The sequence below is a fragment of the Simochromis diagramma genome, unplaced genomic scaffold, assembly GCF_900408965.1.
Source record: "Simochromis diagramma unplaced genomic scaffold, fSimDia1.1 OVJJ01000483.1, whole genome shotgun sequence".
In the NCBI taxonomy this organism is placed as follows: Eukaryota; Metazoa; Chordata; class Actinopteri; order Cichliformes; family Cichlidae; genus Simochromis; species Simochromis diagramma.
The window spans coordinates 486,858-512,201 of NW_024386835.1; the positions used below are offsets into that span (position 1 = coordinate 486,858).

A 25,344-nucleotide genomic window follows, 5' to 3' on the forward strand; every position below is an offset into this window, starting at 1 on the left:
TACTGATTATCTGATATATATATATTTAGACACTATTTTACCACTGAAGACTGAGTGCTGCAGTGATGGTGCAGTTTTTTTATTAGGTTAGTTTTACTGCTTTTTACTTTATGTATAAATACTGACACTGGTGATTTATAAGGACAGAGTCACTCGTTTGGACGAAGGGAAGCCATGTTTCCTGGAAAATAAACTTGGCTGTGTGTCCTAACTCATGTCTGCTCATTAATACGCTTCAATACGCTGAGCTGCAGCCAGGAATCACACCTGAGTCAATGACACGCTGATCAGCTGTAGTAAAAAAACAAAACAAAGTTTATTTTTTTTCTCAGTCTCTATAGTGACAGTTTTACAAAGCAGTAGTACAGAGGTCATTTGTGAGGTCACTCCTCACTACCTGTTTCATCACATATCTCATGATCTTGGATAGCGAGACAGCTGGCGGCTGGATATCGATTAGTTTTGTCTGATGTCAGTGCACTGCGGCCACCATTGATGAGCTAATCATGACAATGACTGCTTTTCAACACAAATACAGTAACGTACCAGTAAACACGAGAAGATTAATGTGATACGATATGCAAAAAATTAAAAAATTAAAATCGAGGATGTTCTGTGGCTTTATGTGCACCTCTAAAAGTTTTATAGCACCAGTGATTTATACAGTCATCAACGTCCTTTGGATTATACGTATCCTTACACACAGGATCTAGTGAGCAAACACACATGTGGAACATTTTAGACGAAGAGAAACATGCTGAAATGCAGAAGTGCTTTTCGCACAGGGGTAGCGGGGGTGTACAGAGGGAGAGGAGGGAGGGAGGAGGGCAAAGTAAGACAACGTGATGAGGGAGGTGAAAAAGCGGCAGTATCTGGGCGGGTGGTGTCCCTGATCATCAGCAGCTTCCGCAGCTCTTCCCACAGCTTCCTCCTAATGATGCACACTGGCCACTCAGCGCCGCCACTCCACAGCGAGAAAACTGATCGCGACACAGGTCCGCTAAACACACACGGAAAAGCCCGTTAAAATCAATCTCATGATTCTTTCTCATATGAGCTATTGTCCAACACAGACAATTAAAATCATTAGAAAGTTATTTTCTATAAGCAGGCTTGTAGAAATTTTTGGATAACAAGCCAAATTTATACCATCACTTTAGAATTTGTGTATATTTTACATGCGTTTCTCTTTCATTTATATTTATATTTATTTATATGCCTTTGAAGATTTGGTTTTATTCATTAATTTATTAACCTGCAAGATGAAAATTAGCCTGGCAAACCTGGCATATTTACAGGATGGGTTTAAGTGCTTGTGTTAATTAATATGCACTGCCCCTTTTAAATTAGTACATAAAATATCAAGGAGTAAATGCATGAACACAGGTTACGCGAATCCCACCTCTGAGCAGCTCCTCGTGTGCGCACACAGTCCTCACGCAGACCTCCTTGTTGACGACGTACACCCGCCGCAAACTGAACAAAAACACATGCAGAGGTCACACGTGCGGAGCCAGGAGCAGCTCACAGTCATCATGTCGGTCTTATCAGTCACAACTGCATCTACAGGCAACAGTCTATAGCCGATCTATACCGAATCAAATCCACTGTTGCCTATTTAGTGAGACACTGCACTTCATGGTGTTTCCTCATTACTGCTGAAGTTTATTTTGAGTCAGCACCACATACGAACTCATAAGAACTAAATGAGGGTTGATCCACAGCTGGATATTGTTCCCAACAAATACACTATTTAGTCCTGTTTGAATAATGGAGTCTTTGAAATGATTGCTGAGAACAGGCTGTACAATCTTTATCCGGTAAGTTCTTGGAGAGCAGTTTGGCTTCTGGTTGCCTTTTTGTTAGACACCTTGAGACATCTGCATCGTATAAAACCTCATTCCTTTTGTTTTGGATCTGCATAAATGCACTGTAGTTCCAGCACATTGTTAACATCAGAATTAACTGTGCTTCAGTGATATTTACATTAGAATAACAGACCAAAACTAGCACAGCGCACATGAGGTAAATATCCATTCATCAAGACGAAATGAAGCCATGCAGTATTACTCGTAATCACTGCTTTCTGTTGCTATTGTGCTCCTTTAAAAGCACTTACCTGTAGAAACAGAGGCTGTTGAGACACTGCTTGCATGGCTTGTGAACTGAGTAGAGTCGGGTGCAGAGGTACTGCTCCTCTCTGCAATCTGGGAATCAAACAACAGAATCATTTCTCCACTCTACGTAAAACAACAGGCTTTCTGTTCTCGTCTCTCCGAATCACTTACCGAGAGGTCCAGGCTCCGTGGGCTCTGTCAGGAATTCGGGATCTGTTTTTTTCAAATAGTATGAGACATGCGGCAATTTGCATTCATTCATTCAATCGTGACAGCACTGGGAGTAAATCTGTGACCGATGGGAGGAGAGCTAAGCAGACGTACCTGATTTTCCAGGACGGATCACGGGGTTGAGCTGAACCTGCTGCTGATAGCCTCCACGAGGAGGGTCTAAATAAGAGGAGAGAAACATTTTCCCACTTATACACTTGGCATAACATTTAGAAAATGAGGAAACTGAAAAAAAGAAAAGTAAATGTCTCACCTGTAGTGTACTCATACTCTTGGAATTCTTAAAACAAGCAAGAGAGAAAAATGTTTCATGAGATCAACTGTTAGTTTAAAAAAAAAAAACCACAGAAAGCGCTGCACCATATAACGTGAACCACCTGCACGAGTTCACAAGCTTGTGAGTCAGTAATCATGACTTCATATGCAAGATGTTTAAAAATAATAAGATGCAGACTGGTCAAAGTGCTATTTACACTACAGTGCAGTTGCTATGCGAATGACAAACATATGAATCAGGAGAAAGACAGAGAGAGAGGGGGAGGGCGAACTCCTCGAGGGTGGGTGATACAGCAGAGGATAACGAGGAATTGAGAACAGATGTGGAGAGCTCTGATGTAAACCGATGCTGAGCAGGAACAATGTAGGCCAATATTCCCTTAATTAACTTACCGTTAAAGATATATGGATCCTGGTACTGGGGCTGGCTGAACAGCACAACTGTTGACATCGTAGACAAATAGAGGAATCACAAAGACGGAATGATGAGAGAAGTGCAGTCGGTGAAACACAAACAGCTCTATCACTGGTGTTTCCTAAGTCTTTTAAGATCACACTCAACTCCTTTAATAAGGCAGCTATGAAGTATGAAACGTTCGCACCTGATAATTATGTGGTTTTTACATCTTCAAGCTCTAGCTAGCACTACTGCAGGACCATTATTGCAAATGACAAGTCACAATCCCATCAAGCTCGGGAACGTGGGGAGAAAGACCGCACATGGCGTGAGGGGTTTGGGCAGGAAGCCTTTCTGCTTAAGCCTAACCATTAGTGTGTGAACACTGAGAAGAATAACACCATTACATCACTACCAGCAGCCTGAACAAGGATCCATGGATTCTTTGCGTTCATGTTGGTTATGCCAAATTCTGACCCTAACCTGAATAACACAGTAGAAATCGAGACTCATCACACCAGGCAGCGTTTTCCGATCTTCTCTTGGCTAATTTTGGTGAGTCTGTGAGAACTCTAGTCTCAGCTTCAGCCATGGCACGTTCACCTATCTTTCTCATTCTGATGCTCGGTTACAACTTCAGCAGGTCGTCTTGGTCATGACTACACGCCTAGATCCATTTGATTGGATGATTAAGTATTTGGGTTCAAGCAATGGAACAGGTGTACTTAAAAAATGCCAAGTGAGACTTTGTGCTGCTGTATCTCACTATTATTCAGAGCAGCATACATGTGTTATCTTTGCAGCTTTTTCTCAGTTTGACTAAATTTTGTTGCTATTCGAGGAATAGTGAACATAGTGAATAGTGAATAGGAATAGTGATCTTTGTTTTTTACAGTGGGCAGCAATTTTCTGTTAAAATTTGAAAAGTTTCGGGAGGTTTTCGGCATTTTTGGTCGAGAGCAAGGAGTGTGTGGGACTAAACTGGACAACGGTGATAACAGGTGCTGTTGGGGCTGTTTTGTTGTTGAGGTCTGAACATGAAATGAATAAAGGAATAAATAAACGAGTAGTTTGACATTTTTTTTAAATGTTGGCAGGGCTTTGTTGTTACCTTTAGACTGAACTATTTATCTGTCATTTAATCTTATTTAAGTTGTTGATCGAGGAGCTTTTCATGCATGATACAGACATGAGAATGGTATCAGTTTCCTTACCTAACTTGAAGCAAGAAAGCAAATAAATCTATTATACCAAAATGTCCAAACATTTAGTATTGAGCCTTTGGTGTTACAGAGAACTGATTTGTTTTTTGAAGCTGTTTCAGCTGGTAGAGGCCTGTGGTGCAGTTACCTGGCATGCAGAGTAGCAGGAGGACTCTCATGGTCGCTCTGGGAGGTAGACTGACTTTAACACTGGAGGGAAAATGAGAGTATTAATCAAGACAAAACAACATCAGGGGGATAAAGTGCTCAGTGCTGGACACTGCTTTGGTCTCCTGAAAACTCGTCTCTTCTCTTTCCCCTGTCCTCCATCACCTTTCCACCCCCCCATACTTCTGCCCCCCTTAAGCCATCATCCCCACTGTGACCAACACCACCACCTCCTCCACCGGGGAACTGTGGCAGCAAGAATGTGGCACGTCTTCCTCAGAACAAACTTTCTGTTTTACAGCTTTTCCTCGCAGCAGCACACAGTCCGCATTCCAGGAAAAGAAACAGAGGACCCCTCGACCCCACCCCACTCTCTTTCTCTCTGGGTTTTCTTCATCCCTCCCTCTTTATGCCTCCTCATCCTTCATTTCCCTTCTGTCGCTCTCACTGGTCATTTCCTACCAGCCCCCCCCCCCCCCCTTTCCCCCCCCCCCTTTCCCCCCTTTTCTTTCTTCTTTACCCGACCAAGCAACAGAGCTTTTTTAAAAAATAAAAAACCACTCTGAATCCGTCAGTGACATTCATGAAGTCACACTGTTACATACAGTAAAACTCATTACCTTACACTGACTAAAGTACTTTTCCACTTTGTGGAAAGTATGAACGCTCCTCCTCCACAGCTGCTGCTGCACTGTGGGCCACTTCATGCACTAAACCTGATTGTGTAGTACATACACAAAACCCACTCTTTTCTTTTCTCCCTCCCCTTTGTTTGTGTGTGTTTGTGTGTGTGTGTGTGTGTAACTAAATGCAGATTTTCTAGGTCACATTTGGACACAAAATCTGTGAGTAAAACACTTTTTGCATAAGTTGTGCACGCATGCCAAAAAATTTGTGCATCTTTGTGTGACACTAAAACACACACACAGTTCTTGGTGTGCATCACAGTGGCTTTCGGAAACCATATGTTTTCACAGCACACATCTGGGAGCCATTACCCCCCCCCCCCCCCCACACACACACACATACACAAAAAACCCACAATCAGGAGATGCTCTGCTGTCATCCATTTTTGCACCATTTGGTTTTTTATAGTTAAAAAAGGGAACACTAATGAATTTCTGCATATGCCCTCATCGACCCCTATTCTCTGGAAGCAGCTCAATTTCCCCCCACTCATTGACAGAGAGGCTGGAGAGAGGGTTTAGTTTTCACCCTCTCACCAGGGCCATCGCTGCAGTCCCTCCTCCTCCTCCCTCTTCTTCTCTCCAGTGAAAACACAGGACCACATGTCAATTCTCAACAGCCATTAATATACACCCAGAATATCCTCGGCTATTTTTGGTTTGCATTAAGCAGACTGATAAGCGCCAGGAATGCTTTGAAGTCCTTTTAAGACTCACCGCACTGCATGAAGTCTGTGCACAAAAAATGTCTCCTGATTTTTTTTCCCTCCTCCACAACCTTCAGCATAAATGCAGTTTAGATCAGGTAAAGTCTATAACTCATTTCATACGTGCATTTAGTAATAGTAATAATAAAAAAGAAACAAGAAAGTCAAACTAAACCAGTCATGCGACTTTTTTCAGAGATCTTACCCAACTTTGACTCAATTCGCTCCGACTTTCTGCTGCTCTCATGTGTCCTGTGAGTGCAGGAGGACTTCCAGCGCCACATTGTACCACCCCGCATCTGCAGTCTCCTCCCCGTCCAGTCCAGCCCCGGCCTCCAGCAACGACCAGCAACAACCCTGTCAGTGAAGAGCTATGCAGAAGTGGAAGCGATGCTATAAACTCTATAATAATAATAATGGATTGGATTTATATAGCGCTTTAGCCAAGCTTACAATGCCACTATTCATTCACTCTCACATTCACTCACTGGTGGAGGCAGCTACAGTTGTAGCCACAGCTGCCCTGGGGCAGACTGACAGAAGCGAGGCTGCCATATTGCGCCATCGGCCCCTCTGGCCAACACCAGTAGGGTAAAGTGTCTTGCCCAAGGACACAACGACCAGGACAGAGAGCCCGGGGATCGAACCGGCGACCTTCCGGTTACAGATACGCTTCCCAACCCCCTGAGCCACGGTCTATGAAAGTATGAAATAGAAGGGTAAGTTCACATGATCCGTAGTGCTAATTTCCAGCTCCGTGTTTTATTCTTGTGCTTCCAGGATAGTTTAGCATGATTTACATTTCTAAAAATAATCCTCATTTTTCTTAATATGGGCACTGATGCAGCCCTTTCATGTAGTTCATCTACTGCTTGAAACAAGACTTTTAGCTATCTTCCCATATTATTTTTTGATGGCTTTCTTCTGATTGGCTGGCCTGTGCAAACAGAAGGTCTGGACAGTGGGTGGGTGGGGCTTCTGTGCTCACAGTCTGTGATGTCCCCCTTTGTACAAGGGGGACATCACAGACTGTACAAAAATTTTTTTTCACCCAGAGCAACTAATTGTTTATTACCTTGAAACTTTGGCAATCTTTAACGCACATGTGAGCGCACACAAATGTACAGTATAACGCTCCTAACATATCAGGGTTGAGTCACACCAGTTTTTTGGTCCTTTTTTCCTGGCATTGATGTCTTGTATATAATGTCAGCACATATAAATACCAGCCATGTTTTCCTTTATACAATACAACTGCATGTGGGTCCTTGTTAAATTCTGTACACATAGAAAGTTTTTAAATAATCAGGCCTCCTCACATCTTAAAGACCTCGCCGATCGCTCCCAGACTGCAGGCTTAATTGTGGCAGAGCCTTCAGCTTTAAGGTCATTCTTCTGTGAAATCAGCTCCCAGCTTGGTTTTGGGAGACAGACCCCCTCTAAATTTTTAGATTTTAAGCTTTTTGGTAAAGTTTACAGTCAGGGCTCGATCAGGGGACCCTGCTGCTGCGATAGGCTCAGGCTGCTGGCAGACTTCCCATGATGCACTCTACTCCACTTTTTTTCTTCTTCTCTCTCCCACAGTTTGTATCTTCTCTGTCCCATCATCCCACAGCTGGTCTCTTGCAGATGGCTGCCAGAGGCTTGTTGGGGTTTCACTCTAATATCACATTGTATGAATTTGCACTTTATAAAGCTGAACTCCTTTCTTGTGTAAATAAACTCCAGTTTATGCCAAAATTAATTTTAAAATGAGGTTTGTGGGCAGCGATAGCTTTTTCTGTCTCTGTACATACCCACAGCACTGAAAGCAAAGCTCTGCATTGAGTCCTCCAGAGATTAGTCTGCTGTACAGATTACAAACTCCATTTTACAACATAAAGCAGGATTTTAGTGCCCCTTTAATTACAGTCAACATACAATAAGAGTTTTATTGCTGGTTGAAAAAGCTTTAAAATGCTTCAGATGGTTCAACTCATTTGGCTCTGCTCAACAGTGACACCCAGAGGACACCGAGTCAACACAGTAGTAGTAGTAGTAGTAGTAGTAGTAGTAGGATGACAGGAGAAATAATCACAAGTGAAAGACCGCAACCAGAATTTAAACTTATTTATTTCCATCAAAACAAAGACTGATGTCAGTTTGCTGGAAGATCTGAGGGAACGTGACTGTGAACCAGCTGCTAACATGAAAAGCAACGAGCTAAAAGACACACAAAGAAACGCCTGGATTTTACTCTGCAGCATCAAGTACACAAACACACAGTAGAGTTGGAGGTAAACACCTATTTTATGGTACATGTAAGACTCAGACGCGCTCTCTCTCTCTCCTTCATTCATACTGTACATGTGCGTTTATGTCACACCAAGTTCTCCAACCACACACACACGCTTCTGCTACAGCTGACTGCAGGATGTCGTGGTGGTGGTGGTGGTGGTGATACATGGTGCACTGGCCCAACAGACCTGAAGAAGCATTTTTTTGATCATTATATAACTTAGTCATGGAGGGATAAGAAGATCCAGAGGATAAATGAGGTTTCAGACAGCAGCTGCTGTCTTCTCCTTGTATGTGGCCATCATCTTCTTGATCTCAGCGATAGCTTTTCCTGGGTTCAGGCCCTGACAGGAAGAGCACAGAAAACACAAAAGCTTATTCACACATCTCTGTACGAAGCTGCTCAGATGTACCTGAAGTGTCAGCAGTGATGCGTTTGTGTGCAGAGAGCTTACCTTGGGACAGGTCTTGGTGCAGTTCATGATGGTGTGGCAACGGTAGAGCGAGAAAGGATCCTGCAGCTTGGACAACCGTTCTTCTGTGTACTCGTCTCGTGAGTCAATCATCCAGCGGTACGCCTGAGACACGACAAAGGTTTACTACACAGCCTTGCTGATTCGGACTACAACAGACCATCCCGCATATTAAAGTGCTCAAACACACACCTGCATGAGCACAGCAGGCCCGAGGTATTTGTCTCCGTTCCACCAGTAACTTGGGCAGCTGGTGCTGCAACAGGCGCACAGAATACACTCATACAGCCCGTCCTACATGGGAGAGAAGCAAGTAAAGATATGTTTCCTTAATGTGCTGGAAGACTGAATGTTATGGGACAGTGAAAAAACAAACAAAGACAAATGTACCAGCTTCTGCCGGTCCTCCACAGACTGCAGGTACTGCTCCTTCCCTTCCTTGGACTCATCCTTCTTCTTCAGGTAGGGTTCGATGGACTTGTACTGGGCGTAGAAGTTACTCATGTCCTGCAAACACATTGATACACTAATGAATCCACCAAACTGAACCGTCTACTAGGTGCTGCGCTAGGTGGTCGACTACCAATCAAATGGATCAGCTGATCGATCTCAGGCTCCTCCAATCCACGTGTCGAAGTATGTGTGCGAATCACTCACATTTTATTGCAATTATAATTTTGGCTTCCAGTGACTATTATAGCAAGATAAGACCAATAAAACAATTATTATCAACCTAATTTTTATTTTCCTATTTATTTAAACTTTTTCTAAATCTATCATCTTTAATAATCATTGAAGATCTTAAACAATACGAATGTGCAATTATGATTTATTGTTGTAATCAAGCAGCCTTACATTCAAATGCTAAAAATCCCCTAAACTGATCTGCTGTTATTAAACAAAATCTGCCTCAATTTACATTTTGCTGGATTTTAGCTTCCACAGAGAAGCAGTGAGCAGTAGCTTCTTCACACCAAGACCCAATCAGTTCAAAGCAACATTTAACCGTCGGGTCTACTGATCATTAAAAAGGGATGCCCAGAATTAGTCGACCACACAATTAAGCATTGCCGTCCTTGCTAGCTGGCGGCAGAAACACTAGTTGGTTAAACAAATTATTCAGATTTTATTTGTGCATGCTGCTGGTGAACAGCAGGGTTTTACATTCATCCAGCCACCCGACAAACAAGAACCACCCCTCTCCATCCCTCCTCCTCTCTGTGTTGGGAAGGTGTTAACAAGAAAGACGGAAAGTCAGACAATGCAAATTCAGCCCCTTTATTAATCTCTTGAGTGTTTCTGATTTTTAGAACAGTCTGATTGATTTCTCCTTCTCCTGTTTAATCATCTAGAAAATTAAGAATCAGGAACATCCGCATCACATAATCTACAGCACCAACACTCCTAAAAAGACATCCACGCATCTGATTCATTAGATCTGGCTTAAAAAAGGTTGGAAATAAAATGAATAAAGAAAAATGTAACGGTTTTCATGAATGCTAATGTGTTTTTTCACTGTTAAAAACAAAACAGTGTAACATTTGTTATTGCAACACTAGATTTTGCACATGCAAAATAAAAAAAGCAACCAGCTGTTAATGACTTTAAACTCTTAGCACTTGTGTGTGATAATGTGATGGCTGTGCTAGCTTATAAAACAGGACTGTGAAGTAAATGCTTCGTTCCAGATGTTCACAGATGTTCGGTGAAGCTGACTTACAGGTACCAGGTCCTTGACGACGTACATGTGTGGCAGAGGGTAAATCTTAGTCGGCTTGCTGAGGCTGGAGTCGATCTTGTTGAGGCAGGCGAGTGTGTTTCCTCCATTGATGTTCATCGCACAGGACCCACAAATACCTGGTTAAAGCAGAATAAAAATTATAATAACAACATTTATTAAAGACATTTAACTTTTGAGGACAACAACAGATGTGGTACAACCGGTCTGTGTGCAACTCTTGCTTGTGGTGTTGTTGCTCGTCAACCAAACAGTGAAACTGAGTAATAAAAACAATGACAATGCTGTCTGTGCTTTTCATACTGCATTTCTTTTTTACCGTTAGTGTTTTTTGGGGGTTTTTGCACTTCTTACTTTGAGCTGAAAAGATGGGCTTCTTAAAGATGGGCTTTGTCAGTCTTCAAGAGTATAAAAGCTTTGACTCAGGTGCTCTAGACTCTGTAAACCCCTTTTAAAGGTGAAACTCCAGCCCCTGTGTTACTGACCTTCTCTGCAGGAGCGACGAAATGTCAGAGTGGGGTCAATCTCATTCTTGATCTTAATGAGCGCATCGAGAACCATTGGGCCACAGCTGGATGAAAAAAACCAAAACACAGTAAGTAAAAAAAAATTTAAAAAAATCTGTAACATGAAATCGTCAAAGCAGCTTGTCTGATGTGTTTACTCGATCAGCTGAAACCCAGACAGATCATACGGCTGAGCAGCATTACTCAGCATTGAGCAGTGTCACGCTGACAAACATGAGCTGAGAGTTTAATAAAGCTGATTAGAGAACAGGTGAAGGAAGAGGACTGAAAATATGCCCGGCTGTCAGGGCCACCTGTAACTGTTACTGAAGCCACCAGAGAGCATTAGTTAGGCCATTAACAATGTCCTTTGTTTAGACCCGGATATATTCTCAGCAACATCCTAACCAACAAACATCCTAACCTGTGAAAAATGAAGACTCTGCTGGGATAGCTGGGCTAAAATGGAAAGCTGCTGGACTGTTGAGTTTTAATAAAACTTTCTCTAATCAATGACAGGAAATTGCTCTGCCTGGATGCCAGATGTCCAAATCTATGACACTCACGTGTTGAGGTCAATCTCATAGGTCTGCATTCGGGGTTTGTCCCCTGGAGTGTCTGGATCCCATCTGTACACCTGGAACTTCTTTACTCTGGGCTGCCCTGCTGGAGCTGCTGCTGTCTGTGCATACCGTACCGCCTGATCACAGGGAAGACAGGCGAGAAATCAAATATAATAATAATTTAAAACAAACAAACACACACACCAACCCGCTTTGGGACACAAGTATGCAGTACTGATGTCCAGAGTCCATGATACATAAATGGTAAGAGTCCATGATACTTGGAATGGTAAATGGCCTGTATTTGTAGAGCGCTTTACACATCCAGTCATCCACCCATTCACATACTGGTGATGGCAAGCTACGTTGTAGCCAGAGGCGAGGCTGCCGGACACTGGCGCCACCGGTAACCACCGGTAGGCAACGAAGTGTCTTGCCCGGACACAACGACCGAGACTGTCCAAGCCGGGGCTCGAACCGGCAAACTTCCGATTACAAGGCGAACTCCCAAATCTTGAGCCACGATCGCCCGAAGTCCTCTTCAATCATGACCAGGATGAAGTACCTGCTCCAATCACTAAATTTAGCTTTGTCTAAATAACCTTTAATCAATACCAATAAATATCCTGTATTAATAGCTGTCAGACATGGTTTCATAAAACACAAACTTCATTGCAATAGAATAATGCCATCATTTTTTCGGATTATCTTTTTTAATATATTTTTCTGCACAAAACTCTATTATTATTTACTTTTAGTGTTAGACATACATTCCAACACATTTAGCGTTAACCAGCCGAACCATAATTAACTTAAGTTTAGCTAACAACTACACTATGTAACCCGGACTTCAGAACATAGACGGAACCCTCACGTAGAGAGCTGTAACCGGTCTAAACGCTGACACCGGGCCGGCTGATGACAGCAGCGGTTCGCGATGAAACTATTTAATTTTCCCTAATAACCGTCAACATACCAAGAGTCCTGCGGGAGAGCGGAATGCCAAAACACCGCACCGAGTCAAGGACGTAAAACTGGCGACCGACATTTTGGAAGGTCTCTCCTTTGACCTCCGCAGCTCGCTATCCCAGCATTCAACTCAGTGGGTGCGTTTGCTTTGTACACCGACGTGTTGCGCACTGAAGCAAACACGTCCTTTAGAAAGTGTTTATTTTTACGGATCTGTAATCTAATGTTTGACATTTTATTTTCAGGCTTTTGTTTTGTTTTTTGTTTTGTGAACCGTAGCCGTCTGGTGCAATTGATGAAGTTGTCTGTGTTAAATTAGCCCGCGCGCCGCCTCTGACAGAATTTTAAATTGAACGTACCCAGAATACGCCTCGGTTTGTCGACGTACGGCGTGCGGAGTTATTGAGCTCTCATAACACCGAGAGTGCTTGGTTGGAGGTCACTTATTACGTGTTTATTCGTTTGAAAGTGGACACTGCGGTGAGGTGACGGGGGGACTGAAATGGTGTTTTTGACGCTGTCTTGTTGGATCAGAAGCCGAGGACCCGACAGATACTGGAAGGTCCAGGAGGTCCTCAAGCATGCACGGGTACGTCTATTGGCTATTTCCTGGAGTGATAGCTGCTAGAGCTCATTCATTATGTTTGTAGAAGCTGTGGTGTTTTGTTTATTGCATCCTCGTCGTGTTAAAGACTTGTAACAAGTGTTGTTGTCACTTCTCTGTCATTTCTTCCAACAGCACTTCAGAGGCAGGAAGAACCGCTGCTACAGCCTGGCCGTGCTGGCTGTCAGGAGGGCGTTCGTGTACGCCACCAAAGCTCGGAAACTTAAGAAGCGCAACATGAGGACGGTAAGAAGACCCAAATATTACTGCATGGCATTTGGATTTTTTCCTGATAGTAGCAATCGTAGTCTAAGTAATAGACTTTTCAGCAGATTCTGGGTGCAAATATATTTAAAACAAACACTAATGATAGCTTTTTGCTTATCAAATGATTCCTGACTGGCGTCATGACCACCTAAAGGATCCCCAACATAAATCAGGTGCACCACAAGATGTCTAAATTAAAGCATGTTTTTTTAGATAACTGGTTATATTTTCTTTATTTTTTGGTCGGTTTAATCAAATACTTGATATTTTCACTCCATTAGTCCGCTATATAATATTTAAATAGAAAATAAAGCTTTGGGCTAGTTCCGCAGCAGTGTCTACATTACTAACAGGCCACTTCATTAGGGACACCTGTTCAACTGCTTGTTAACGCAAAATATTAGTAAGCCGATCACTTGACAGCAACCCAGTACATTCAGGCGTCTTGACATGGTGAAGATGACCAGCTCAGGTTCACACTGAACATCAGAATGAATGAAGGAGGGTGATTTCAGTGACTTTAAACATGTTGTGGCGTTTTGTGCCAGACGGGCTGGTCTGAATATTTCAGTTGAGCTGCTGGGATTTTCCAACACAACCATCTCTAGGGTTTACAGAAAATGGTCCAAAAAAACCAAGAGGAAACAATGCAGTGAGTGGCAGTTCTCTGTGTGAAAGTCCTTCGCCTGAGGCGATGGGAAGGCGAGATTAACTAAAATAACCTTGCATTACAATCAAGGGTTAGAGGATATCTAAATGAAGACAACCACAGGTCCTGTCCACTAAGAGCAAGAAACTGAGACTATAATTTGCACAGGTTCAGCAAAATTTCACTGCAGAAGATCAAAAACACCTGGTCTGATGCATCTTGAATTCTGCCATGACATTTGGATGGTAGGGTCAGAATTTGGTGTGAACAACTTGGAAGCACTCCTTCCATGTCCACACATGCACTGATAAACACAGTTCCACCCCCCATTTCAAGGATAAACCACCACTGTGCAATAACCCAAACTATATATACATAACACTATTTATTATTATTATTTTTTACCAGATTGTGGTTTTGTACACTTTATATTTTTTTCCTGTAAATACTGCTCATATGTATATAGTGCTGCAGAAACTGTGCAACCCCCCCCCCCCCCCCCCCCCCAACGTATCTCATTGTACATCTGTATAATGACAATAAAGGCATTCTATTCTATTCTATTCTAAAACCTCAGTTCTGCTCCATGCTGCTGACTTATTTTGATTAAATTGGGAGAATTTGAAGTCAGTTCAGCACTTTGGGCTCTTTGTCCTGATCATCGAGCTGTTCCTGAGCAATTTTTGTAGTGTGTTGGGGGGTGTTCTCTGGCTGGGTGAGGCCACTGCTGTGCACTTCCCAGCAGAACTTTGCAGTATAACAGGATGTTGTTCACTTCCTCTCTTTGGATTTAATATTGCAGCTGATTGGTGTGTGTAAGATTAGAAATCAGTTTGCTTCAGTATAATTGATCCTGTGTGTTGTCCCCTTGATTCATCAGCTCTGGATCTCACGGATTGCTGCAGCAACACGAGAGCACGGCATGAAATATCCCGCCCTCATGCACAATCTGACTAAGGTTGGTTTTACTAGATAGTTTTGCAGCTCATGTATTTTTAAAAATTCTGTTGGCTCACTCTTCCTTTTTCTCACCATATAGAGCAGCGTCCAGCTCAACCGTCGCGTCATCAGTGATCTGGCCGTCACAGAGCCTCGGTCGTTCCTCTCACTTGCAAAACTGGCAAGGGCTCGGCAACAAGAAGGCTTCAGGGCAGCACTGGGTGACGGCAAAGAGCCTTCTGGTGTGCTCTCCCGTGTAGTTATGCTGCAGTAAAGGATTTGCCACAGTTATGGATAAATGATTGTTTTTTTTGGGGGGGGGGTTAAAGAACAGCATTTATTTAAAAAAAAAAAAAAAAAAAAAAAAAAAAAATCGAACTGACACAGACACCTCATTTTAGGATTTCATCAAAATGTGTTTCTTGTATGATTCGTTTAAAGAATTGTATTTGTGTGTGGTGATTCATGATCGCTTGATCAGAGATCCGGCTTGAATTCGAGCTGTAACACATGTTGTCTGTTTGGGAAAAACTGAGGAATTTTACAGGCTGATCAAAAAGTAATCGGTTTTGTGACACTTCTGCTGGTCCTGTGCTTCTTGTTGGCTTTATATTTGAACAAGTCATTATAAGGAGTCTCATGTTAACGAGACTGGTCTCTCGTAGAAATTATTTTTGGAGAGATTTTTAAAATGGTACCAACAAAGTGCATCATTCCTGAAGTAAATGTGCCTACAGCAGCACAGATCATTATGTGTGCAGTATTTTGATTCCTGAACTTCCAGATCAGTGTCTCTGATTGTGTTCTTCATACGACGTACATGTTTAAAACCCATAAATCCAACTTTCACTGGTATTTATCAATGGCTGCACAGAATCCCTGGCAGGAGGTAAACTTAAACTTCCTAAAACAGGAATGTGTTTCCAAATCCAGACCTGCTTCAATCCAACATGTGGTGTCACCTCCTGATTACCTCCAGTGTCTTCACACATGGTCTTGTTATCATTTCCATAAACCTGTTTATCATATGCAACCTTGAGTTATGAATGAAAGTTTTTCTTTTTGTTTGGTTTTTAAGGTTGGCCTTTTTTTCTTTTTCTTTTTTTTGTCTCTGTGTAAATATGTGTTTTACCACCTTTTGTGGGTCGGTTGTCCTCTAAATGTTTAGCTCATTAAACATTTTTGATATATATTCTGGTTTGCTGTCTTTCATCAGATTTTTTTATTTTAAGGATTTTATTTACTTTTGTCCTGATCAACAATAAGCTGAACTCAGTTCTGCTCAATGTTTATTTTATCTTCTTACAACTTATTGGTGTGGGCCTGCACAGCAGCTTCTCGTGTAGCCCCTTTGGGACATAAATGGCCCACTCTTGCTCTGGAGCATGAAGTTGTTGGAAAACAGAAGGTTAAAACTGAAGTGAGGAGATTGTTTTCAGTGCAGAGTGTTTGCTTTAAATTTTTAGATTTGAAGTTTAAGTAAATCAAAAATAGATTTGATATAGAAAACCTGGAAACAATCCTCTGACACTTCAATGACTTTCAAAAACGGAAACAGCCTGATGAAACCGGGGGTAAACGTCCTTTCGAGTGAATTGTGTGCTATATGATCCTTCGCGACTACCGTATCGAGTGTGGGCGGGGCTACGTCAATGACCTCTACTGAGGTTTACTACGTTGAGCGCCAATCAGAAGAAGAAGTACTTGTTCTGAGCCAATCCTGGCTGCGGTTATTCAGCTAAACCTTGCGCTGTTTGGTGCACATGCGCAGAAGCTTTCGGCGTGACACGCGTGTGGAGGAAGCGTAGTGACAGACCTGCGGCTGCTATCCTCTGTCCAACAGAACCGGTTTAACGGTGCTTTATTTGTTCTCGGCGAAATGTCGTGGCTGTTCGGCCTGAACAAGGGACAGCCGGAGGTGCCTCCCGGTTTACCGGCACAGCCTCCACCGCCGCCACCTCCGCCGGCCGGGGGCTCCAGCGGCGGTGGAGATAAACCCAAGGACAAATGGAGCAACTTCGATCCCACCGGGCTGGAGCGGGCTGCTCAGGCGGCCAAGGAGCTCGACATGTCCCGTAAGTATTCAAGGGCTTCGGGTGGGTCTCCTTAGAGGAGGTGTGTAGAGATTATACCAACACGGCTGCTGTTGGAGAGCAGAGCTGCACCAGCATCTGCTGCTCTCTGGCTCACGGTGACGGTGGTGGGCTCCTCAGTGTAACTGAAGAGGCCAGCACCGGTATAAATACTAAAGGTTTAACTCACGTGAAGTTAGGCTTACAGAGCTGAGCTGCATCTAGAGAGAGAACAAAGTTCAAAGGTCACGGATGTTGCAGTCCGGCTCAGAACATCCAGACCTCACCCTCTAACACACACACACACACGTGCAACGATGCAACACATACTATTATTTGGTTATTGATAATGATTTCATTCATTCATTCATTCATTCATTCATTCAGGGCTGTTGTGCTGTTGTTTGGTAGTTAAGACTCAAAGGTGGATACAGTCAGTCACAGGGATCAGCAAAGACAGCAGGCCTCACAAACACAACGCTTTGAAGCAACTACATGCATCTTCGTCTGTGTGTGTGTGTGTGTGTGTGTGTGTGTGTAGGACATGCCAAAGAAGCTCTGGAGCTGGCTCGAATGCAGGAGAATACCACTCAGCTGGAACACCAGAGTAAGATGAAGGTACAGTGAATACCTTTACTCACTACGTACTTCAAAAAAATGTGTTCATCACACAAATGTTAAACCAAGAAGCAACACAAACCAGAAGATAAGTCACACAAGTGAAAAATGAAAAAGAAAATCTGTTAATAAAAATAAAAGCAGAGCAGTGGATCACTCTGCATCTGCAGCAGGACACCGGGTACATCACTCCGTTTCTATCAGCTTGATAATTCCTAGGTATTATAGACCTGCATTAGATGAAGCCGCAGTAGCCGTATTTTTCAGAAGTGGTCTTTATCAAAAGTTCTCCGGGCTTTCCAAAGCTCTGTCAGAGGCTGCTTTTTCACTCATTTTAAAATCAGTCCTTGTACTTGGGCACTGTTAGTGGTGTTGACAGGGATGACCTCAAGATGAACCCGTGTTGTTTCTACATATAACAGACGACTTGCCAAATAACTAATTTGAAGTTACTCACAGCTTACATGCATTAAATGGTATTTATTGTTTGCATCGTTGAGTTGATTCCTAAAGAGCTATTAGCTGAAAGCTTGGCATATTACAGCATGAGTCAATAGGTATGGAGAAGGTCAGGAACGATTAACAACGGTGAATATATAACATGATGGAGGCTGTGCCATAGCATGCACACACTCTGTATTTCCATGTATGTTTGCACGTTACAGTGAATTACTGCACTTTTCCTAGCAAAATACAAAGAACTGTGTGGTGTTGGCTTAAGACTTTTACACAGTACTGTATAAGAACTTGACTTAGATATTTACAAAGCTGAGTAAGCACCACTGTAATGACCTTCCTGAGTATGTATAGGTGGAATAAGGCAGGGAGACCAGCACAGAGCAGGCATCAGAGATAGCAGGTGAGACACTGATTAACTGTGGAAAAAAGAGCTGGGGTGGAGATTTGTTGCTAGGGCGGTTGCACCATAAAGATGAGATGTTTCAATGTGATGACTAGAAGAGTAGTCTCGAACTGGAACTGAAGTCATCTGATTGGGCGTTATAACAGCCGTGCTCTGTTTAAGTAGGTATTCTTGTTCCTCTGATACTCGAGGACTTTGGTGGCATCTGTGTTCTGTGCTGCGATGAATTGTCGCTGTTCTCCAATGACCCAGTTGTGCTCTCGCCTCACGCTTTAGGAATATGAAGCAGCAGTCGAACAGCTCAAAGGCGACCAGATACGCATCCAAGCTGAAGAGAGGAGGAAAACTCTCAATGAGGAGAGCAAGCAGCATCAAGCTGTAAGAGGGGAAAACATGAGCTCCTTTTCTTTTTCTTTAGAGGGAAGAGCACTGTGAGTATTACAGCAGTGAATTGTACCAAATTGTGTTTTTGTGGTTGTGTCCCATCAGCGAGCTCAATACCAAGACAAGCTGGCCAGGCAGCGATACGAGGACCAACTGAGGCAACAGGTGAGTTGTTAACCTCCAACTCCAGCTGTAACGTGCTGTGAAGTGGGATACAGTACTAAATGTCTTGTGCTTGTTTAATTAACAGCAAGCCATGAATGAAGAGAGCCTTCGCAAACAGGAGGAGTCTGTACAGAAGCAGGAGGCCATGAGGAAAGGTAAAGAAACGAGTGCGGTTATTGATGGGATGCTTTTAAATGTTTGACACGATGAGCTGAGGTTTATGTTTTTGTTTTTTCCTCTTTGTTGTTTAGCGACCATAGAGCACGAGATGGAGCTGAGACACAAGAATGAGCTGCTTCGTATTGAGGCAGAGTCCAAAGCTCGAGCCAAAGTTGAGAGGGAAAACGCCGATATAATCCGAGAGCAGATCCGCCTGAAGGCTGCAGAACACAGACAGACCGTCCTGGAGTCCATAAAGTAAATCGTTTTGCTCTGAGCTGTTTATAATGGTGTATCGCTGGTTTTTAAGGTCATGAATGATAATAATTGTTTTTTAATGCAGTTTCTTGTAAATCCATTTTCGCACCTGAGCTGCAGCCCTGAGCTTTTATAGAATTTACTCGACTGAGCTGTACGCGAGCACACAACTGTCTGACACGGCTGGATTGGGCATTAAATTGTCTTTAATATGTCAGCTTGTGTGTGTGTAAAGTCCAATTGTACTGATGTGAAAGGAGTTTAAATGAATTCACTGCTAGCGTGCGGCCGCCTGTATCACATCTGCAGACTGTATAAAAGATCGACTTATCTGTTTGACTCAGAAGACCCGGTCGCCATCTTTGTTTTTTGTTTTTAAAACAAGGACATTGTGCGTAACCTTGATAACCTGAGTTCTTGACTTAAAATAAATAAATGTATTTATTTTTATATCGATCGATCGCAAAACTTCAGTACAGCTGGAAATCCCTTTGCAACCTGCTGGCTGTTAAAAGAATGCAGTTTTAATGTCTTTTTCAAAGTTGGAAGCTGCGTCTGTCTTTTATACAGTCTATGTTCCTGCTTCCTGCACGCTCTACTCGAGTAGCACCCTCATCCAAACCAAACAGAGTATTTACAGTAGCGCAAATTTCACTGATGCTGACTTTGTCCTGCTGTGTGCTGAATGTGAGAGAAGCAAATTTTCCTCCATTTTCTGGAGTTCATGCATGAAAACAGCTTAAGTTCAGTAAATGTTTAACACTGTCAACATGGGCACTGTGACAGACTCTTAAAGGCGTGCTCACAGTTAACACGTGTTTGCTTTCAGGACTGCAGGTGCTGTGTTTGGAGAAGGATTCAGGGCCTTTGTGTCAGACTGGGACAAAGTGACTGCCACGGTGAGACACTCTGCTCCCATTCAAGGGAGAATTTGTCACTGAAATTCCAATGAAAACAAACATGAATATGCCTAAGGAGTACACTAAAGCACAGTTAGTTATGCTGTGTTCAAGTAACATAAATCAAACATTAATGTTTCTGTCGAAGTCAGACAAACAGGATTTGTTTTGCTGCTTAGCAAGATGGCAAAACAGAGCAATACCTTTTTGTGTGTGTGTGTGTGTTTTGAAATGCTGCTGCAGCACGTGCATGGATAGAGCCTGGTCTGTGAATTATATGCCATGCCCCGAATACATAACAGTGGCAGTACACGTTACACCTTTTACAGTTTTACTACCGTTTATGTTCACTGCCAACATCTCTGGTGGTAAACTCATTCATGGGGCTGCTCCAACTTTCTGAGTTGGAAATCCAAGTTTGGGGGTTATTCCAGATGAAGATTTTGACTGTAAACTCGTAAATACAGATTTCTAATTTAATCTGGAACGCAGCATTAAAAGGCCCAACATGTATGTATTCACAGATGTGCTAAACATTTCAATTGACTGTGTCCTTTTACTCCGTTGTATATACATCAAAGCAAATACTGCTTTTATGACACCTGTGGGTTTTCAAACACTTCCATTCTCAGGAACTCTATCTTAAAGGTATTTTTTCAAATTGTTTTTGGCTATAACTATGAAGATCTTATATCCCAGATGTTACCTCAACTATAAATATTATCTTCTGGGAAAAAAAAATGCTCTGCCTATCATTGCTCATAATGGAGTGTGAATTTAGTCTCCTGATCTATAATGGTTTCCTCTCTTCCCCAGGTGGCAGGGTTGACCCTCTTGGCTGTGGGAGTGTATTCAGCTCGAAATGCAACAGCAGTGGCCGGACGTTACATCGAGGCCAGGCTCGGAAAGCCATCACTAGTCCGGGAAACTTCCCGATTCACTGTCGCAGAGGCAGTCAAGCATCCAGTCAAGGTAGCTAATGATGAATTCATAATTTTGCTATTTTTAAGCTGCAGAGTTTGTTGTACTTATAACTGCTTTGAAATTATTTAGACGGCCAAGCGGCTGAAGAGTAAACCTCAGGATGCTCTGGAGGGAGTTGTGCTCAGTGTAAGTGGACATGTGGTATAAAAGTGCAAATCATTGCCGTTTTGTCTCAACTTGAAATAACAGCACTTTCCCATCTCTTAGCCTTCCCTGGAGGAGCGTGTGCGTGACATTGCCATAGCAACAAGAAACACAAGGCAGAACAACGGCCTGTACAGGAACATCCTCATGTACGGTCCTCCGGGGACGGGCAAAACGCTGTTCGCTAAGGTACGCCAGAGAGCTAAAGCATGCTCAGGTGTCCAAAAATATAAACCAGTGCTTTGTCTGACTGGAGGATTTCTGTGTATGTGGAGTAGAAGCTGGCAGTGCATTCTGGGATGGATTACGCCATTATGACCGGTGGTGATGTAGCACCAATGGGCCGTGATGGTGTCACCGCCATGCACAAAGTGTTTGATTGGGCGAACACGAGTCGACGCGGGTATGATGCTCAAAATATGTCACCTAACATCTTTATTATTATATTTGCACCAATATCACAAAGTGCACCAGATGTAGCAAAACATGTCCTTTCTGCCATGTTTCCAATCACAGGCTGCTGCTGTTTGTTGATGAAGCCGACGCATTCCTCCGCAAGAGGGCCACCGTAAGTCTGCGTTTATTTCATTACTCAAAAAACCTGCCGGTTACATAAGAAAGAAGCAACTGTTCATTGCCTTATTTTGTTTTTACAATAGGAGAAAATCAGTGAAGACCTCAGAGCCACTCTCAATGCCTTTTTATATCGCACTGGAGAACAGAGCAACAAGTAAGAGTCTATTTCACATGTTTACAAACGAACTTTCTTAACCACTGTGATTTACTTCCTACCTTTATTAAGCTGCTTGACTCTTGTGTTTTTGTGTGTGTGTTTTTATGCAGGTTTATGTTGGTGCTGGCCAGTAACCAGCCGGAGCAGTTTGACTGGGCCATAAATGACCGTATAGATGAAATAGTGAATTTTGCGCTGCCGGGTCTTGAGGAGCGGGAGAGGCTGGTGCGGTTATACTTTGACAAATATGTGCTGGAGCCGGCCACTGGAGGGAGACAGTGAGTACACAAGAATAGAGCTGTTAAAGTGGCAATAGACAAGTCTCCTAGTAGCATGTCGGTGATGAGAGAGAACAGAGCGTGAAAACGAAGCTGTCAGGTTACCTCACCTATTACAAACAGCAGAAATTAGCTTCCTTCAAAGGGTGGCGTGGCTGTCTTTTATAGTTGGGGTTAGGAGCTTGATCATTCCGGAGAGGATCCGAGTAGAGCGGCTTCTCCTCCACATTAAAAAGAGCCAGTTGAGCCATCTGATTCAGAGTAAGATGCCTTATACTGGAGGTGTTTCTAGCATGTCCACCTGGGAGGAGGTCCTGGGGTAGAGCCCAGACAGTGGAGAGATTACACGTCTCAGCCAGTGTAGGAACACTATACTGTGTAACAGTGGAAATTTCCTTCATGGCCTTTTCATGGTCTTATTCTGCTTTGTGTTTACAGGAGACTGAAGCTGGCGCAGTTTGACTACGGGAAAAAGTGCTCTGAGATAGCGAAGCGGACAGAGGGCATGTCTGGACGAGAGATCTCCAAGCTGGGTGTGGCCTGGCAGGTACGAATCATCATATTATCTTTGCCTCCATAGCTGAAACCTTGTCATACCACTGGAGAGTGTATCTTAATTTCAAAATGAAAATGTTGTTGTTTTCCTTCAGGCGGCAGCATATTCCTCTGAAGACGGCGTCCTGACAGAGGCCATGATCGACGCTCGGGTCGACGATGCCGTCAAGCAGCACCTTCAGAAGATGGACTGGCTGCGAGGAGAGGAGGCGGCGAAGAGCCTTACACCCCCACCAGCTGGGGTGACGAGCAGCGGAGGAAAAATGGGTTTTAATCTGCCCCTCAGCGAGACGCCTCAGGCCCAGGAGGTGATCGCTCCTGTCCTTGAGATTAATGAAAAGCAAGCACCTATGAACCTCTCGGCAGAGGGCCAAAGTGCCGACCGAGCTGGACACAACAGCACAGCAGAGAGTTCAGGTCAACCTCCTGCCTCCACTGACGGCAAGATGAGAGAAGACTCTCCTCCTAAAGATGGAACTCCAGTTTGAGTTCATTTTTCCCAGTGGTGCTACCTGGATAGGAAAATTTTAGCTTTCTGCCTCTTTGACTAGAAAGTTTCAATCTAAAAGCCTGTTGGGATTGTCTTTACGACAGAAGATGAGTTTCTAGCGTTAACCAATTAACTACAAAATACAAATGATGCCTGAGACTCTTTCGGTCTTATGCATCATGTACACAATGTAAACGTTTACTTTACATGGAAACCAGTCGCTGTGTCTGTAATTACACTATATAAATGTACTAATTAAAGTGTCTCTGTTGAAACAATGAAACTGATCCATGTTTTCATAAAAAGTAAAGATTGTTACTACAATTGATGATTTGTGGTGTTTCTCTCAGAAGTCTGAAAAGCTAAGAAAGAGTCGTACTGTGACACCTCCAACCTTTAAGGCAGAGACTTTAGAACCACACAATGCATAACGAATAGAAGGGCAATGATAAGACGAGTGGGTAGTTGTGTTCTATAGGAATCCATCTGGGATTTCAGTATTTCACTATAATAACAGAGTTCCCGTAGAAGCTTCATATTCAAAGGAAAGTCGAGGCCAGGAAGCTGTCCATGGTTTGGAAAAGGCTGCATGATTAAATGCCCTGTCACATTTTATGGGACCCTCTTATGTAGCGTGATGTGCAGGTTTGCATGAGTAAGACATCAATCCGGCATTCCTGACAGGGAAAGTGAAGGTTGTTTTAGACAGATGGGGATATGTTTGACTGATTTAAAAAAAAAAAAAAAAAAAAAAAACCCCAACAACATCTGGTTAAATCTTTTGTAGTATCATGCTGGGAGAGCTGTTTGAGCTACTTGCATAAGACCTGGTTGACCAGAAAAGTGGCCCTGAGCTCCTAAGAATGGGCTTAGCTCACACAAGCTGACTCCTTACCTCTGCATATGCTTTATATATATGTAGCATTTTTATTAGTAAGTAGCAAGCACAGAAAAACACTGACAGTTGCAGAGGCAGTGTATGGCAACCAGTGTACAGTACATGTGTGTATAACTAAGGTTTCTTAACCCCTTAAATGTTTCCATATCACAGAAACAGAGAAAACAGGCTGAGAAATGGCAGATCTGCTTCTACAAGATTTCCCTGAGGAAGTGTGTGTGGGTTTTTTTTTTTTTTTTTTTTTTACACGCTGGTGGTTCCACTGGCTGCTAAAATATCATTATTACAACTGTTATTACATTCTGCTTCCATTAACTTGTGGCTCTATCTGCACCATGTTCCCGCTGGATTCCTTCGAGGGTTCAGGATGTGGACGCCTGAACATGTTCCTTATATTTCTGAATTTTGGCATCTATGAATGGAAACGATCACCTGGAGATAAAAAAATAAATAAATAAATAAATAAATTAGGAGTTAACACACACACAGTAAAAATGTAACAGTTTTTTTCAAACTGATAACTTAAAATAAGAAGCCTGTTTATAAAATACATTAACTACATTCTTACACGGTTTTGCACATAGACGCAAATAGAAATTGGCGCCCTCACTGCTTTTGAAGCTCGCATTACCGGACAGGGAGAAAATTACAGAGGGGTAAAAACGAGTTCGCCGTGGCAGCAGGATTACAGCCACAGAGAGCCAACAGTAATAGAAGAAGAGCTGAGGTTCAGTGGGCTGCGTGGATGTTACCTCCCGCAGAAGCACTGGCGGGAACCGGTCATCATGGTTACGGTCAGCATGCAGCTGAATATCAGCTGGACCTTATTTTCTTTCAACTCTGTGGACTGTGGGCAGTCCTAACATTTTTGTAATATTTATATTTTCTTCCAAAACTCACAGAATAGTTGAAATACGACTATCACTATCCGCAGTGGCGGTCCTAGCCTGTTTGGCGCCCTGGGCGAACACTCCCTCTGCCCCCCCCCAAACACACGTAAAACATATTAAGGATTGTACATTAACATAAAACTGTTGTCGGAACCATACTGAATTTCACCAGAGAAACACACACAC

At 43.0% G+C, this 25,344-nt stretch overlaps 4 protein-coding genes across 8 annotated transcripts; 2 read left to right on the forward strand and 2 right to left on the reverse strand.

Annotated features, from left to right (window-relative positions):
* Nucleotides 1-294: 294 nt before the first annotated feature.
* mfap2 (microfibril associated protein 2) lies at nt 295-6,117 on the reverse strand. 2 transcript variants are annotated; one of them, XM_040028630.1, is made up of 9 exons: nt 5,990-6,117; nt 4,372-4,433; nt 3,018-3,065; nt 2,602-2,628; nt 2,442-2,507; nt 2,289-2,330; nt 2,120-2,207; nt 1,403-1,476; nt 295-1,000 (listed from the first exon to the last, which is right to left on the reverse strand). In XM_040028630.1, exons 2-9 carry the CDS (start codon nt 4,400-4,402, stop codon nt 897-899), a joined length of 480 nt encoding a protein of 159 aa, XP_039884564.1. In that variant the 5' UTR covers nt 4,403-4,433; nt 5,990-6,117; the 3' UTR covers nt 295-896. The 2 variants fall into 2 exon arrangements, with proteins under 2 accessions (XP_039884564.1, XP_039884565.1); XM_040028631.1 differs by lacking the exon at nt 5,990-6,117 and adding an exon at nt 5,795-5,962.
* A 1,761-nt stretch (nt 6,118-7,878) lies between these two features.
* Nucleotides 7,879-12,448, reverse strand: sdhb (succinate dehydrogenase complex, subunit B, iron sulfur (Ip)). Its single transcript, XM_040028633.1, has 8 exons — nt 12,318-12,448; nt 11,345-11,478; nt 10,758-10,843; nt 10,255-10,391; nt 8,925-9,041; nt 8,727-8,828; nt 8,517-8,639; nt 7,879-8,405 (listed from the first exon to the last, which is right to left on the reverse strand). The coding sequence occupies exons 1-8, from the start codon at nt 12,387-12,389 to the stop codon at nt 8,325-8,327; spliced, it is 852 nt and encodes a 283-aa protein (XP_039884567.1). The 5' UTR covers nt 12,390-12,448; the 3' UTR covers nt 7,879-8,324.
* Nucleotides 12,449-12,607: 159 nt separating this feature from the next.
* mrpl20 (mitochondrial ribosomal protein L20) lies at nt 12,608-22,705 on the forward strand. Of its 4 annotated transcripts, none has more exons than XM_040028635.1 (5): nt 12,608-12,899; nt 13,050-13,160; nt 14,711-14,788; nt 14,870-15,023; nt 21,571-21,699. In XM_040028635.1, exons 1-5 carry the CDS (start codon nt 12,813-12,815, stop codon nt 21,630-21,632), a joined length of 492 nt encoding a protein of 163 aa, XP_039884569.1. In that variant the 5' UTR covers nt 12,608-12,812; the 3' UTR covers nt 21,633-21,699. The 4 variants fall into 4 exon arrangements, with proteins under 4 accessions (XP_039884569.1, XP_039884572.1, XP_039884571.1 ...); XM_040028638.1 differs by lacking the exon at nt 21,571-21,699 and adding an exon at nt 22,525-22,705 and having other exon boundaries at nt 12,621-12,899; XM_040028637.1 differs by lacking the exon at nt 21,571-21,699 and adding an exon at nt 21,390-21,503 and having other exon boundaries at nt 12,636-12,899.
* atad3 (ATPase family AAA domain containing 3) lies at nt 16,523-23,698 on the forward strand. The gene is made up of 16 exons (XM_040028632.1): nt 16,523-16,844; nt 17,383-17,459; nt 18,598-18,699; nt 18,811-18,870; nt 18,956-19,025; nt 19,122-19,287; nt 20,117-20,186; nt 21,003-21,158; nt 21,240-21,296; nt 21,378-21,503; nt 21,593-21,717; nt 21,831-21,882; nt 21,974-22,044; nt 22,158-22,325; nt 22,764-22,872; nt 22,976-23,698. The coding sequence occupies exons 1-16, from the start codon at nt 16,649-16,651 to the stop codon at nt 23,366-23,368; spliced, it is 1,998 nt and encodes a 665-aa protein (XP_039884566.1). The 5' UTR covers nt 16,523-16,648; the 3' UTR covers nt 23,369-23,698.
* Nucleotides 23,699-25,344: the final 1,646 nt, after the last annotated feature.